Source organism: Strigops habroptila, chromosome 20, assembly GCF_004027225.2.
Source record: "Strigops habroptila isolate Jane chromosome 20, bStrHab1.2.pri, whole genome shotgun sequence".
Taxonomy (NCBI): domain Eukaryota; kingdom Metazoa; phylum Chordata; class Aves; order Psittaciformes; family Psittacidae; genus Strigops; species Strigops habroptila.
The window spans coordinates 2,435,238-2,450,490 of NC_044296.2; the positions used below are offsets into that span (position 1 = coordinate 2,435,238).

Sequence of the window (15,253 nt, forward strand, 5' to 3'; positions counted from 1 at the left end):
TGGCGATCTTAAATAATCCCAAAGTGAGTCTTTGGGACTAAAGTGGACTTAAACCGGAACACACTGCAAGCCCTGATGGCATCCCAGTACCTCCATTACCTTTTGGATGCAGGATAGCTGCAGCTGAAGCCACTTAGTAATTCCTTGGATAGACACACTCATCCTTTGGTCCCCCCTCTCCCTCAGCACACAGAGGGCACCTGATTTTGTCACCTTGCCTCATTAAACCTCCCAAGTAATACAGCTGACTTATACAATATCTACAATATGCATTTAAAACAGGAAACAGTAGTTTGGGAAGTCTCCAAAGTGGCTAGTGCCAACAAGATTGACTTAACCTGCACCAACACATTACTCTGCTTCTTTTGCCACTACATTTCTTAAACAACAACAAGGCATTGCCCACATTAGCAAATTTAGCTTTGAAACATCCACAACATCCACATATTCTCTGAGGCCTTTTCTCCAGCCATCTAGGCCACCACGCTTCTTAGACCAGATGGAGACAGAAGTAACTAATAATCCTGAAAGCTAAAGGGTTATCCACGCAACCTTCCACGCGAAAGGTAATGGAATCCTTACATCTTACAGCAGCTTTTAATCCAGCAGGTAAATTCAAGCACGAACTCTTCAAAGAACTCAGTCATGACAAGGATGAGATTCTTCCAACATATGGAGTCTCCCTCCATAGCCCTCTTCAGCTACTTGAAATAAGCAACACCACGGAACTACACCAGAATCCTTTCACATTCAGAGGTGAGAGAATCAAGCAACCCAAACCAGCATTACCTGTTTCCCCAGCCTTCCCTTGTCTTCAGTTTTCACATCTGTCGATTCATTAAAAATCCTGAGACACTCTTCCATTGGATCTGACTCAAAGTCCAAGTCCTTCTCAAGCATGGAATAATCAATGTCATCAGATGTTGAGGAAGATGATGACGACTTTGACAACTTAGAGCGTTTCACTTTCTTTGTCCCTTTGTTTTCACTCTCCGAGTCTGAACCACAGTCACCACCATCCGAGTCCGAGCTCATGTCAACTAACGTGGATGGCAAAGGCCAGCCTTTGTCATCATCATCTCCACTCTCATCACCAAACAGGTCAACGTGACTCAAACTCTGCTGCTTCCGACCCTTCTTTGGATCTCCTTTTCCTACAGAACTGACCTTTTCTTTCTTCCGCTCCAGTGCTGGAGCCTTGGTCCCTTTCTCTTTGTTTTTATGACCAGAGGTTTCTTTACCATTTTTCACATCAGCTGTTTTCAGCTTGGAGTCTTTCTTGCTGCTTCCCAGCTTCTCTGTGCTAGAGCCTTTGTTGCCACCTTCACTCTTGCTTTTCCCTGAACTACTGCTACCCGACTTGGATTTTTCTTTCTTAAGTCCATCTGCTTTTTCCAACTTGTGTTTTTCAGGTTTCTTTAAACTCTCATCGGTTTTCCCTTTGACACTTTTCTCTTTGCAGTTTTTCTCCTCATTCTTGGGTTTTAATTTTTCTTCTTTTTTGAGCACCTTGTCTTTTTCTGTACTTTTACTTTTCTCCTTCTTACCAAACTCATTTAGTCCAGGTGTTTTACTAACATCTGATTTCTTCCTTTTTGTTTTGTCTTTTGAGTCTTTGCTTTTATGCTCAATCTCCTGGCCGTTCTTACCAGCACACAATTTCCCTGCTTTTGCACTCTTGTCTGATAAGTTTTTAGCAAGGTTCTTCTGTGAACTTGGGAGGTCTTCCATGCCATGCTGCACTGCTGCTTCTTTGCTATCGTGGGAAGCGAAGTCATCCGCTTTGGTGCTCTGCTCTTTGTGGGATAATCCGTCATTTGACTCACTTTCAGAACCAGCTTTTGACTGGGAACTAACAGAAGTTGTCTTATATTCCACATCAGCCTCATCATCAGAGGAAGAGAACCTGGCACACACTTCATCATCATCAAGTTCTTCACAGAGCCTCTTTCGTGAAGGAGAGTAAGACTCCTCATAACTGGGCACCCTACCCCTTTTGGATGCCTTTGGGTCCTTTGTCGTAGCTTTGCTCAAAAGCCTCGCTGAATAATTTGAAAGTGGGTCATATTCCAAGTCTGTAGAAGGCTTCGAGTCATCAATCACATATTTACTGTTAGTGACAGTGCTACTGTATTTTTTATTCTGTATTACAGCCTTGGGAACATATTCCAGTGAGCTCCCTTTAGACCGAGAAGCATCCAAAGTGTATTTACTTGACCAGCTAGCAGCAGCGAGAGGAGTAGGGTTGTAGTCCGAGTTATTATTAAAGTTGTAGCTACCTGGATTATACTCTAAGGAGGTAAATGAATCATTCTGTGTCCCACCAGCTGACACAGGTGTATTTGAAATGAGCGAGGCGGCCTCTGAAGCACTCAATTCCTTTGTCGTTTCTAGCAGCTCCTCATACTTCTTCTGCTCTCTCTCCACTTCGTTTTTGACGGCCTCAATGGCTTTGTTGACCAGCTCCAGCTCCAGAATACCGGGTGTCACATCTGTCATGTCAGCCAGAGCACCATCCTCCAGCTCCAGCGAGGGCCTGGGCAGCTCGGGGTTGTAGGGATCATAGCCTCGCTCTAGGCAAGAGAAAGAAAACAGAACTTAACTGCCGGCAACTGAGGTAAATTTTTCTTTGGAGTAAAATTCTTTAAAAAGTCATTTTTTAAAGAATTTTAAGGTCTGCCCTCATCAAAACCCAGTACTGCAAGACACTACCAAAAGCCATGTTCTCAGCTCCACAGAACAAGTGTTTGATACCAAAAGCCACCAGTGAAGTGCTCTGCTCAGCAGCAGGCGTGTGGCTAGACTAGATTTTACAAACTACTCCCAGGTCTTAAGGACTAAAGATCTATTAACAAAGTGCTTTTATTACTCATGGAAAAGCTCTATTAAATTAAATATTCTTCAGGGCAGCAAAGAATAATCTTTGTATTAGGACCAAGAGGAGCTGAGTAGGAGCAGAATTATCTGCTTAATTTAGTGAAGCGACCAGGGGAGGAAAGAGGATTCCAGAATGAAAACTGTGGATTAGGTACTCACTTACTGATGCCAATGCCTAAAGCCCACTGAAAGCCTTCAATACTCCTCAAGGCTCAGGATTTCTCACGGCAGCTGCAGGAAAAACACTCTTATCTTGTCTTATCTGACAAGCTGAGTGCCGCTAGTAAGAAAAAAAACTACAGGTACAAAGCAACACGACTCAACCACACAGAACAACCCCCAAAATGGGAAAATTAAACACCCAGAACATTTCTCTTTTCTGACATTTGTCTTTTCAGACAAGTCCCTTTGGTGGCCTCTCTTACACTGGCATTTCTAGGACTGTGAACAGAGGATACGCTTCGACCACGCTGCACAGCTCTACAGGAGATGTTCTGGTGAGTGATGGACCATCCTACAGAACTATATGGAAATGCCAAAGCAACCTGTCCAAAGGACAGCTTACAACTGGAGAGTCCATCAGAGCTCGTCTTGAAACATTCACCTTGAAAAGGACATGTGAGCAGTCGTCACAAGAATAAACACAACACTCAACTTGCTGCCATGATATCCCAAACTCTCCAACCTTTCCAACTCCTGGTGAAAAGGAAAGGGAAGAGGACGTCACTTGCGCATATGCAGTGACAGGCCTCCTGCTTGCCACAGAACAGGCAGGAAAGTACCTTCACCATGAAAAATTCAATTAGTAACAGAGGAACTCAGCATTTAGCAAGCCAAGAGAAGCTACAGGTGAGGTAACAGCTGCTCTTTGACTCGGAACAGATTTCAATCCTTGTTTTATCATAGTGTCTCTGGATGCTGCTGTGCCAGAGGGACTTTCTGTTCTTTGCTAGGACAGTATTAAAACTGGCTTTCCAGCTGGAGTACGTAGAAGAACAAGACAATAAGCAGAGAGATAAAAGACGAGGAAAAAACCAACCTGCCAGGTCTAAAAGGGATGACAGAATTCTTGTAACAGCCAGAAACAAAGTGTTTACAGGGGCTGTTTCTATCACTCTCACAAGACTGAGCTTTTTCTTGGACTGGGGGCTTTTTTGACAGTATCCATGACTGCATAGCTCCCTTTGGTAATAAGAACCTGCACCACAGTTGGCAGAACCAGCCTCCAAGGAAGCAGAATCATAAAAGACTGGATTAAAATAAAGGCAAGAGTTTCATAAAATACTTTTTAGCCCCTTGGCTTTGCAAAGATTTTTTTCCAAACCAATTAGCTGCTGATTGAGCAGGGACCCTGGGCAATCGCAGCCTGATGGCACCAGCTTCCAAAGGACAGTCTGAGCTGTGCCCAGGACCAGAAACATGGGGAAAAAGGAACAAGGTGATATATTTCTGTAGCTACCTCCCCCTCCACCTATTGCAAAGTGATTTACAACCAAGCCACAAAGAGCACTTCCAAAACTAATGTCTGCTCATCCCCATTACACCCAGCACAGCTGACACGCTGGGGGAGAGAGGCAGAAGGTGGCAAACGAGAGCATCTCAGTGCATGGTGTACACCGGACAGGTTGATATCCAGAGCCTAGCTAGAAAAAGAAACCATGAAGAAATGCAGGTAACAAGGGAAAAAAGCCTACATGCAAACAGCAGCACCATCAAGGCTAGTGTACGTAAATATATTATTGAAAAAATTAGGTGTAAATATTAGCCTAAGAGCTGATAAAGAACAAGAGTCCTTCATACCCACCACCTCATTCCTCACCCCTTTGTGGCACATAACTCCATAGTGGTAGAGAAGCCAGTGCAGTGACGGAGGAGTCAGCTATTACCCTCTAACTCAAGATGGAGACCTAAAGTTTAGCACAAGCATTGTTAAGGGAAGAGCTGAAAGCCTGGAACTGTGTGCCGAGACAAGTATTAGATGGCCTGTGAAGAAACAGAGGCAAGTGCAGAGTCTGGATCTAAAGACTTGCCAAAATAAAAAGCCAAACACTCCCACACTAAAACTAACCAAAAAACCCCAACCCAAACTACATAAAAGAAATCTTGTTCACATAGAAAAGCAAACTATTTTAAATATATCAGGATACAGAGAAAAGAGAGAGAACCTAAGCACAGACCTGGTGTCTGATTCTCTGCTGTTCATCTGTAGTAGAAAACTAATTGCACATTTCCTTTCAATGGAATGACCAGATGTAAAAATACATTAGAATCTCTGAGAATGCCAGCAGGCTTTGAGACAGTGGCATGAAAGAAAGAGCTCTTTTGTAGGTGTGTAGAGGCCTGATGGATTACCCATGCACCGCTGATCAAAGGCTACCTTTCCCATGAAAGCCACTTGTGTAAGTGGGCTCCACGATACTCAGGGCTGTCACCTTTGGCCATGATACATTTGCAGATAATGTAGTGAAAACACAACCAGAAGGGGGTTTTATTTAAATATATATACACACACGTATGGAGAGCCATAGACACGCAAGTCTCCAAAGCCAGAGAAATTAAATATGCTGTCTGAAATCGGGCCACCTTGTCTAATGCCTAATTGTACTCCCAGGAAGCTAGGAGAGGAAATGAAAGCAAAGGATCTCTGGGTAACTGAGCCCAGTGCTATGCAGGCAGGCACCCAGCTACACCCCACAGCCCTTTTTGCAACCTAGATACAAGAGTCAAAAAAGCTTCAGCTTCTGCATTTATTCCTCTCCATTTCCAACACTAATACAAATACCCATGGTGTAAAGAAAGGTTACAAGATGAACTGCACCACGTTTGCTATTCTGATAGCCAAGATGTCTGCAGTATTTCTGCTGAAGCAAAAAGAGAAGCACCATGTAGTGAAATGACTTTGTGGATGGATGTAAAATTGAGTCCACATGGTCCTTTGAGAATCACAAGATGAGACTTGAGATGACAACTCCTTACAGGATTGTGAACTAAACTCCTACCAGGACACTTTAAAATACAAACTCTTTTAATACATTACTGTACCTCAGACATATGAAATGGTCCTTCTGAGACACAAAAAGGTGAAGTTAACATCAACACTATACAGAACAAGTGACTAATAATTTACAAAGAACTTCAGTGAACAATTTATTTAACCTAGAACTACTTTAGCATACACCAAAATGAACTGCACTTAAATCAGCCATTTCAGCCCAAAGCACAGAGAAGCATAAACCAAGATTCTTCCAAAAATTAAGGTCAATTGGTTTTTTTCCTGGTTACAGTCCTGTTGGTTCTGGAAAATGAGGCCTCAGTTCTGAGGTGGAGCTGTTTTATTACAGCTTCTACAAGCTGACAATTCCTTGCTGTACACTGGTCCTTCTAGTTTGTGCAACAGGCAAAGGCAGTAAACAAAGGCTGACATCAAATGAATAATGGCAGTCCAAGGTCACCTGTTTGATGTTCAAACTTACTTCACAGTGAATCATTCTGGAGAAAAAGATGTCCTTTTTTTTTCCAAGCACCTACCAGAACACGTATTTCAGATGCTTTAAATACAGAAAAGCCTGAACGTGTGACAGGTATTGGTTGCGGGTTTTGGAAGAGGAGTCAAGCTCTTGCACACATGGGGGACATGGATGACAACTACTTTGCTTCCAGATGTAACAGAGGTGCTAAGGAGCAGTGGCTGCTGCTGAACAAAAGGGAAACAAACATTAGATACTCTCACATTTACAGCAATCAGGATCTCAGAACAGGAGGGTTTGCTGGCCACGCTGCAGAGGGACCAGCACAGGCCAAAGGACAGGGACCATCTCAAGCCCTGTCACCACTGAAGTCACCCATTCTCCTGGGTCACCTGGAGCTGGCAACAAAAGATCCATTCACTGGGAGAAGGGGATGGTGAAAGCTGTTGGGAGACCTCTTTGGAGAAAAGAAAAGCATTTTTATGTTAACGTCACCAGAGCAGCTTTGTTAGCTTAACAGCTTGCCTGTGTTTGCAGTGCCAGCACTTAGCAACTGGACCTTTGTGATTACAGAAAAATTAGCATTGGAAAATTATTTTAAGCTTTTTATTTAATGCTTCACAGAAGAGACAGTAGTTTCAAGAACAAAATGTTTCAGACAGGCTTCGCCAGGAGGCTGAGTTCTGCTACTCTCCAGAAGGAAAGAGCACAAAAGCAACGGCAGTTCTGGGTGCAGACCTCAGCTGTGAGCACCCAAAGCAAGTTTCCAACAACTCATTTCACAATAATATCCAACCACTTGGAAATAATTCACACTGAGATTTAAAATAGTACATTTCAAATAATTATCCAGAGTAAATGGGTTAGGACGGCAGGTAAGAGGAGCTGAGAGAAATGTTTCAACTTTAAATGGAACCCTAGTCCTAATGATTTTTTTTTCCCCTCCTTCTTTCTCTTTTTAAAATAGTAAATTTAATTATGAAAAATTCAGTATAAAAAGCATTGATAACCTTGTACTGCTCTAAGAACATGAGGGAAGCAAGGTTTGAGAGGTATTATAGACACTCTAGTCCAAGCTGGCCTCTCCCGATGCTCCCACTATCTGTTTCACAGAATCTCAAACTGGTTTGGGTTGAAGGGACCTTAAAGCTCATCCAGTTCCAACCCCCTGCCACGGGCAGGGACACCTTCCACTAGAGCAGGTTGCTCCAAGCCCCTGTGCCCAACCTGGCCTTGAACACTGCCAGGGATGGGGCAGCCACAGTTTCTCTGGGCACCCTGTGCCAGCGCCTCAGCACCCTCACAGGGAAGAGCTTCTGCCTCAGAGCTCATCTCAGTCTCCCCTCTGGCAGGTTAAAGCCATTCCCCTTGTTCTGTCCCTACCGGCCCTTGTCCAAAGCCCCTCTCCAGGTTTCCTGGAGCCCCTTTAGGCACTAGGAGCTGCTCTCTGGCCTCCCCAGAGCCACCTCTTCTCCAGGCTGAACCAGCCCAACTTCTGTTACTCCATGAGAGGTATTTGCTGCCACAGCAACAAAGTACATCATGAACCAACACAGTCATTTCTTCAGTGGAAAAAAAGAAGCAAATATGAGAAAAGAAAGTCTTATATTAGCAAGGCTGAAAAAGGTTTGAACAGTCATCCATCACACTGTGGTATTTTAAACCTGCTGTGACAAAGCCTGGTTTGGTTTCACCAGGTGGTGCTGGCCAATATAAGTGCTCGCTGGCACCAAAGGGCTGTCTCAGTGCGCTGAAAGGGTTGACCAGGGGGTTCTCCAGCTGGTGCCACAACCAGCCCAGGGAAGGGTGGGTCACACCGAGGGACACCATCCTTGTACAAGCCATAAGCTATTTGCTCAGCTCAGCCTCCCAGGACTGCTGACACGCGGTGGCCAGAGAGGAGGCATGGACCTGCGTGAGTTCTTCAATCCAGCTCCAGCTTCTCAGAGCTGTCCCTCCTGAGCAGGCAGCACTACCAGGGAACGACTCAGGTAGGAGAACGTTAGGGCACACCCCTCAAAGCAGCTCTGACAGCAACACCTCCAATTTTATTCAAGAAAAAACAACTTTGTCCATTTTTGTCTCTGGCACAGCAGAAGAGACATGTAAAAGGCCCTCAAGCCTACAGAACATGGTAGCTTCACCCTCTCAATAGCCTCACAGATAGTCCTGGAGGACAGCTGGGACCACCACGGCTCCACACAGCAGCACCAGTTAAATATGAGGCTGCGAAAGCCAGAACACGACGGTCTGGCCCATGCAAAAGCCATCATTTACATTCCTGCATGGCCACAGTGAGGTACAGTCCCACCCGCCCTGGTGCTAACACAACAGTGGTAGGCAAAGAACATGAGAGGCATGTGAAGAGCTGTGAGAAATGGAATGTTTTCCTAAGAAGAAATCACACTACTGGTGCATTTCTCTTATATCCTAGGAAAGGACATGTCCTGCCAGGCCAGGGGCAGGAAGCAAAGGCTGACACCCAGAATATCCTGACCCCGCAGCCTGCTGTCACACAGGCTGGAAGGTGTCTCACCATTTTAATCTGGATGCTTAATGTTTGGATTCTTTGGAGGTTTTTCCACTCCCTCTCTCATTTTAGCTTTAAAGTTATTCCTCAATATACAAGAAAAGTTGAAATTCTGTTTGAGGGGAAAAAAACCCCAACAAAACAAGAGATTTATTTTTCTGTTTCTGAGAAAAAGACAAGTCAGAAAATATTTCCGTATCTCCAGTAGAAGTCCAGGGAAAACTAAGGATTTACTCCAAGACTTACTAGAGCAAGTCGTCTCTTTAAAGAAGCAGAAGGAAAAGAAAAAAAGAAGTATTTCAAGTATTCTGGTGTCTTCTTTCCTCTCTATACAACTCCACCTTAAGAACTGCCTTTGCCCAGCATGGTCACAAGCAGTAACACTTCACCTCACCCACCAGTCCCTTCATCTCAGCCGCCTTCTGGCTCCCTCAAGATAACTTATCTTCTCAACACCTGACCTTTTTCTTTCATTATTTTGGGTGAAGAATTCCCATTTAAGTCTAAAAAAAAAAAAAACAAAAAAACCCAACACCAAACAAAACTACAGTATTTCAATACGGTCAAACTAGACACTTTGAAAAACAAAGTTCAAAACTAAAGAAAGGCACTTTTCCAGCCCTATTCCATTTAAAAACTTCAGCTGTGACTTACGAAAGGCTACAGCCAAAACTTACACAGGTTTTAAAACTTGTCCAGCTTTAGTTAATTCAAAAGCTGGAATTAACACTTCCACAACTCCTTTACAACTCAGCCACCTGCAGCTCCACAGACTCTCAAGCAGCAAACCCAACACACTGCCTGCTCCCCAGCACGGATCCTCTCTTTAATAAAAAGGCTATATCTCACAGGGCAATGAAAATCCTGGTGTAACAAAACCCTCTCAAAGCAGAGCTGAGTTTTTTGCATACTCTCTCTATTTCAGAGGCAGATGCAAGCCTGAGGACCAAGGTCTCATGTTAAATGAATGGCTACCACATGAACGCCTCTCTGGAGAAGGCCCTTCTCCGGCTGAAGTTGCTTCTTTACGTCCTGCAACCCACACAAAAACACAAGTTCACTCCACAGTTAAGTCAAAAACTTCAAAGAATTACCTGAGCTCCCCGTGGTTAATAAATATTGCAGATATTTGTTCATGCTGTACTTGAGGCTTTTAATACCTGCTTGGTGCTGCTAAGACACTCCGGCAAAGGCGTCTGGCACAATCACACTGACCATGTGCTGACACAGCGCTCTCTGGGCTGCAGAGATAATTAGGGCAGGACTTCCCAACCCAAAGTCCCGCCTTCACCCTCATTTACTCCCAAATGGGACTGGGTTTTACTCGAGCATCTGCAGGGGCTTTTGGACTGTTTTCTTCTTTCCCAGCACTACTACAATCAGCTTGGGGGATCTTTTGATCTGACTTTTCCAACTGTACACTTTGCTTTTTACTTGATTTGAGCAACACAAGCTGGCATACACGATGGTTTCCCAAAGAACGATCCCCAGGGTCGTGCTATGAGATCCTGTTGAGCCCATACAACAACGCACTTCCCAGCCGGAGTCCAACACTATCCCGCTTCTCCAGCCCCACATTCCACGCCCAGTTCCAGCAGGGAAGGAGGCTGCAGGGCAGGGAGATGACCCGACCTGGCCCTGCCTGTCAGTGCCTGCCTGCACCCAGTGCTGCTGCCTCACTGGTACTGGGTGAGCCACCACACTGGGCTGGCGCCTGTGATCCACCTGGCCCAGCACCGGGAATGTGGCTTGGGAAACTCTGGATGGGTGAATTGTGCTTTCCACTTCTCCAGCACTAACGCAGCACTGCAGTGTTTGAGGAGAAAAGGAAGGCTACAAAGATGATCAAGGGGCTGGAGCAGCTCTGCTCTGGGGCCAGGCTGAGAGAGCTGGGCTGGGGCAGCCTGGAGAAGAGAAGGCTCCTGAAGGGGACACCTTAGAGCAGCTCCAGGGCCTAAAGGGGCCACAGGAAACCTGCAGAGGGGCTTTGGACAAGGGCCTGTAGGGACAGGACATGGGGAATGGCTTTAACCTGCCAGAGGGGAGATTGAGATGAGCTCTGAGGCAGAAGTTCTTCCCTGTGAGGGTGCTGAGGTGCTGGCACAGGGTGCCCAGAGAAGCTGTGGCTGCCCCATCCCTGGCAGTGTTCAAGGCCAGATTGGACACAGGGGCTTGGAGCAACCTGCTCTAGTGGAAGGTGTCCCTGCCCGTGGCAGGGGGTTGGAGCTGGATGAGCTTTAAGGTCCCTTCCAACCCAAACCAGGCTGGGATTCTATGAAAAAAAAATAAATTCAGAGAAAGTGTTTAAATGTCAGGTAAGATATTCCACACTGGAGAGAGAAATCCTGTCAGAGGAGACAAAGGGCTCCTGTGGCGGGCGGAGAGCAGGCAGCTCACACTGGCAAAACTGCAGCGCCTTCAACACCCAGGCAGGTCACTGCACCCTTAGCCTTCAAAATCCTCCCGGCTTGACAGAGATTTGCTCCCACCTCCTGCTTTTCACATGTCTGTAACCGGAGCAAGGAAGAGCCACGTGCAAGCTCAGGGCCAAGGCTCCCCACTTGCAGAAAGACCAGAACTCAGCTCACACTGAAATCCCAACACACTGAGCAGCTGCAGCTGAGCACCCACAGGAAACGTGCCACCCCCGACAGGTCTGTTATGTGACAAGAAATCCCCAGCCGCTAGAAAGCCGCCACACTGACTGCCGTGAGGAGACATGGCCCGACCTTACCATCACGTGGGGTTTCTGTTCTTCATTTCAAAACTCTGTTAAAAAAACCATCCATTGGTGACATTTTGGTCATTACTGTCCTAAACACAAATGGGGAAGGGGGTGGGGGAAAGCAGTCTGAGCAATGCCCCCCCAGATGCCAGAGCACCCAACACTCAGCCACCCCATTTCCTCTCCCGGTGAAGAAATAATGAAGGCAGTTAATAAATTTCCATTTTTTCTCATTCCATGTTCCTGGGGCAAATACAGCAATAAAAGCTCTTTCCTACAAGAAGCTCATTTTCACTGAATCACAGACTGGTTTGGGTTGGAAAGGACCTTAAGATCGTGTAGTTCCACCCCCCGTGCCATGGCCAGGGATGCCTCACACTAGACCATGTCGCCCAAGGCTCTGTCCAGCCTGGCCTTGAACACTGCCAGGGATGCACAACGTCAACTACAGGAAGGAAAATGCATCTGTAAAGACTTTTTTCTCCTCCTTTCCACACACAGTGTGAACCTGCATTACAATATAATGTAAAGGTAATCCCAGACAATGCAGAGAGGCTGCTCCCACCAAAAATGGCTGAGTTTAACATGCAACCCCTCAGTAATGTGCTGTATGGGGAACCTTCAACCCTAGGTGAAGAAGACAACAGCCTTGATCCTGTGAGTGACACATGGGCTGAGGATGATTAAAGTTGGGGTTTAGCATTTAAAGAGCCTCTTTAGGTTTTACCAAGTATCATTTTGAACAGTATTTTAGTCACAGCTATCCCATGTGGTTGCTTTTCAGCTGAAGACTTTGAAGAAGTGAGAGGCGAAGTGTCTTCCAACATCACCGACAGGATCAGCAGAGTTAAAGCTGAGGAGATAAGCCTAAGGATTTATCTGCAACTGACCTGGGCCAACAGGAGCCAAACAGTGTTACAGCAGCTTACTTGTGGGCTGGGTAGTGAAAATCACACGGTCCAGACAAACCCATCCACGCACCTTTCAAAGATGCCATCAGCAAAGCCCTGCCCACCCAAAGAGAAAATCCACGCAGCAAGAAAACTGCTCCACCACCTTTGACCATACCAGAAAAATGCTGAGCAACTCCCAATACACACCAGTCTAAAGAATTTCGAGCTGGGATGCTGAAAGCCTTGCTCTTCCCAGCTCATGCTGACACAAGGATCAGAGCAGACAAAGAGGAAGTTGGACCTCCAGACCTGGATGCAGCTTTTTGCTCTGGATTGAAAAAAACATCCACCTCCTATGCACCTCCTGACAGCTACCATCAAACCAAAGAGCTGGTTTCCTTAAGATATTTATGAAGAGACGTATTATGCTTCTTTTATGTCTTTCAGCATACTCAGGACCTAGACTTTAAAGAGAGCCCTATTTTTCTCCTCTACAGCTCTTGAAGAGATGCTTTTAGGACTGAAGGCAGTTCTTCCCCCCTACTTACACAGCACGCTTTCAAAGCACTTCACACACATTCAATAATCTTTTCATCCTGCTCTGAAGCAGGTGGGGTTTAGTCGTTTTGTAGCTGGAAAAAGCACTTCAGCCAAGTCAGGATTAGAATCTGCAATCGCCAGATTCCCAGTCCTCCACAGGCTCACACCCCACTTCCCAGCCCACCAACACTGCTGTGGAGATACGGATGCATGCTGCCATCCCAGCACCTTCCCCAGCTTTCAGCCAGCCCTGGATTTCCACAAGCCTCCAGGTAGCCACAGTCTTCTACCATGCAGGCAGATACCTGCAGTAAAGAGACTGGAATAGATTTCCAGTATCATATATTCCAGAACTCTGTTCAAATGCGCCCTATGAACCAGACACATCCCACCGGATTGCTCCTCACCTGACAAGTTTGTATTTACTGAGCTGCTTTCAGAGGGGAAGAAAAGGGAATGCTGCAACATGCAAACAGCAGCAGGCAGGGGGAAACTCAGTCCTAACGGGCATGGAGGCCTCTTCACCACTGTCTGCCAGTGCCTGGGACCATGAAAAATAAGGATCATCTATTATGAACATCTGAACACTACTCTTGAGCAAGTCTGGAAAGGGGGGTAGGGGGAACAAAGAAAAGGGGAACAGCGCTATGTCCCAATAATTCCTCTTTTTACCTCCTCTCTGCTCCATCTGGCATGCACCCACAGCCTCCTCTCACCACAGCCTGGCAAGGCCAGCTCCACTCCTCAGTTTTCAAAAGCTACTTTCAAGGCTACAGAAGATCTGCTAAGAGTTTTGGGGTTACTGCCAGTCCTGCAGTGATCCTTAAACATCAAAGTCAACATCAGCCTTGAATCAATATGCTTAGAAGGCTGGTTCTTTAGATGTTATCCTTTTTTGTAAGCACTATACCAGAAAACACAGATCTGCACTATAACTCTTGGTGTAGATAGCCACCTGCTTCGGCAAAAAAGTTATGCTTTCAAAGCTTATTTATTGAGTGACATGTTTAAATAGGTCAAATATGCCCAAGTGCACTGTTATAAGGCTACTTTAAAACAAGACAGGCAGTTTCACTAACAGGGAGCAACTTCTGCTGGCTGAGAACCTGCTCTCAAGAAGATGGTTGCCTGGTTGCCAGCTAAACTACTACACCCTCTAGTGTAAATCTTAAATACATCCTTCCGGGCTAGACGAGCTTCAGACAGAGAGAGGAAAAGACAGGAGCACTTCGACCTGAACCCTTCGGTTGAAGCTAAGCCATAGCGCTGCTTACAAAACAACTGCCAAAGCCTTTTCTGCTCCTTCAGAAATCAGGCCCCTTTCGCAAGGCCAGCAGAGCCCTTTCCAAAAGACAGCACTCTGCAGCAGGTTCCATTTCTCAATTGAAACCAACATAGCAAAAATGGCTCAAATCCAACAGTGGGCTGAGGCAGAACTTGCGGATCCCTGTTTATGACAGCAGTGCCATGCATTAGATGCCAGGAGTTTGGGAAAGGGGACAGGAAGAGGCACTGAGCCGGCGGTGGGATGTGGGAGGCAGTGGGCTGGAAGTTAAGCCTCACGATCCTGCGTCTTTCACAAGTGGGAAACATTTCTACCCAGGAAAACTAACCCACGCTCTAGCTTTTGTTTTTCCAAAAGCCAGAGCTTCTCCTAGAGCCATAATACCATAATTACACCACTCTCACTCCCCAAAACACAAGCTCTTTCTCCTGGGTCACTGACACCCAAGCCAGGCCTAACAAGCCATTGAGATGATTTCTTTCTTGCCATTCACACTCAATTCTTGCGTTAACACTTTTCAGACGGTATTAGAAGCTGCACACACTTTCCAAGTGCACCAGGAGGTTTTACTAAAGACCAACCTTCACTTCCCCATTTCGAAAACCAAAACCAGCACCCGTTTTTATTTAGTACAGCAACATCTGTTTCAGACCAAAATGAGCAAGTCTGGTTCCAAAACTGCCCCTCTATAGATATCTAAAGACAAACAGGAATAGTAAACCGAAAGAGGATTGTACCAAGCACCTACAGGACCATCCTGAAAGGTCATAGGGAGCTTTTCAAATTCAAAAGAACACTGAAAGAGGCAAAAACTTTTGTCTTTCTAACATGACATCTGTTTGCCTGTGACAGGCCTGAGTAGGCTTCCTTTATTTTAAACTAAACCACAGTTGTGGTAAGTTGTCCTGGTAACCAGGAGACACAAAGAATTAATCA

The 15,253-nt window shown here is 45.7% G+C and overlaps 1 protein-coding gene across 6 annotated transcripts in view; it reads right to left on the bottom strand.

The window, feature by feature from the left end:
• The window catches only part of REXO1 (RNA exonuclease 1 homolog), a 42,390-nt gene that overhangs the window by 25,638 nt on the left and 1,499 nt on the right, over window positions 1-15,253 (bottom strand). For 2 of the 6 annotated variants that reach the window (XM_030509503.1, XM_030509498.1), the window contains exon 2: window positions 790-2,573. In XM_030509503.1, the coding sequence (XP_030365363.1) occupies window positions 790-2,573 (1,784 nt within the window). Of the gene's footprint in view, window positions 1-789; window positions 2,574-6,329; window positions 6,572-6,613; window positions 7,450-9,968; window positions 10,732-15,253 lie in introns of those variants that run through there. The other 4 variants (XM_030509502.1, XM_030509501.1, XM_030509499.1 and 1 more) reach the window with 4 other exon arrangements.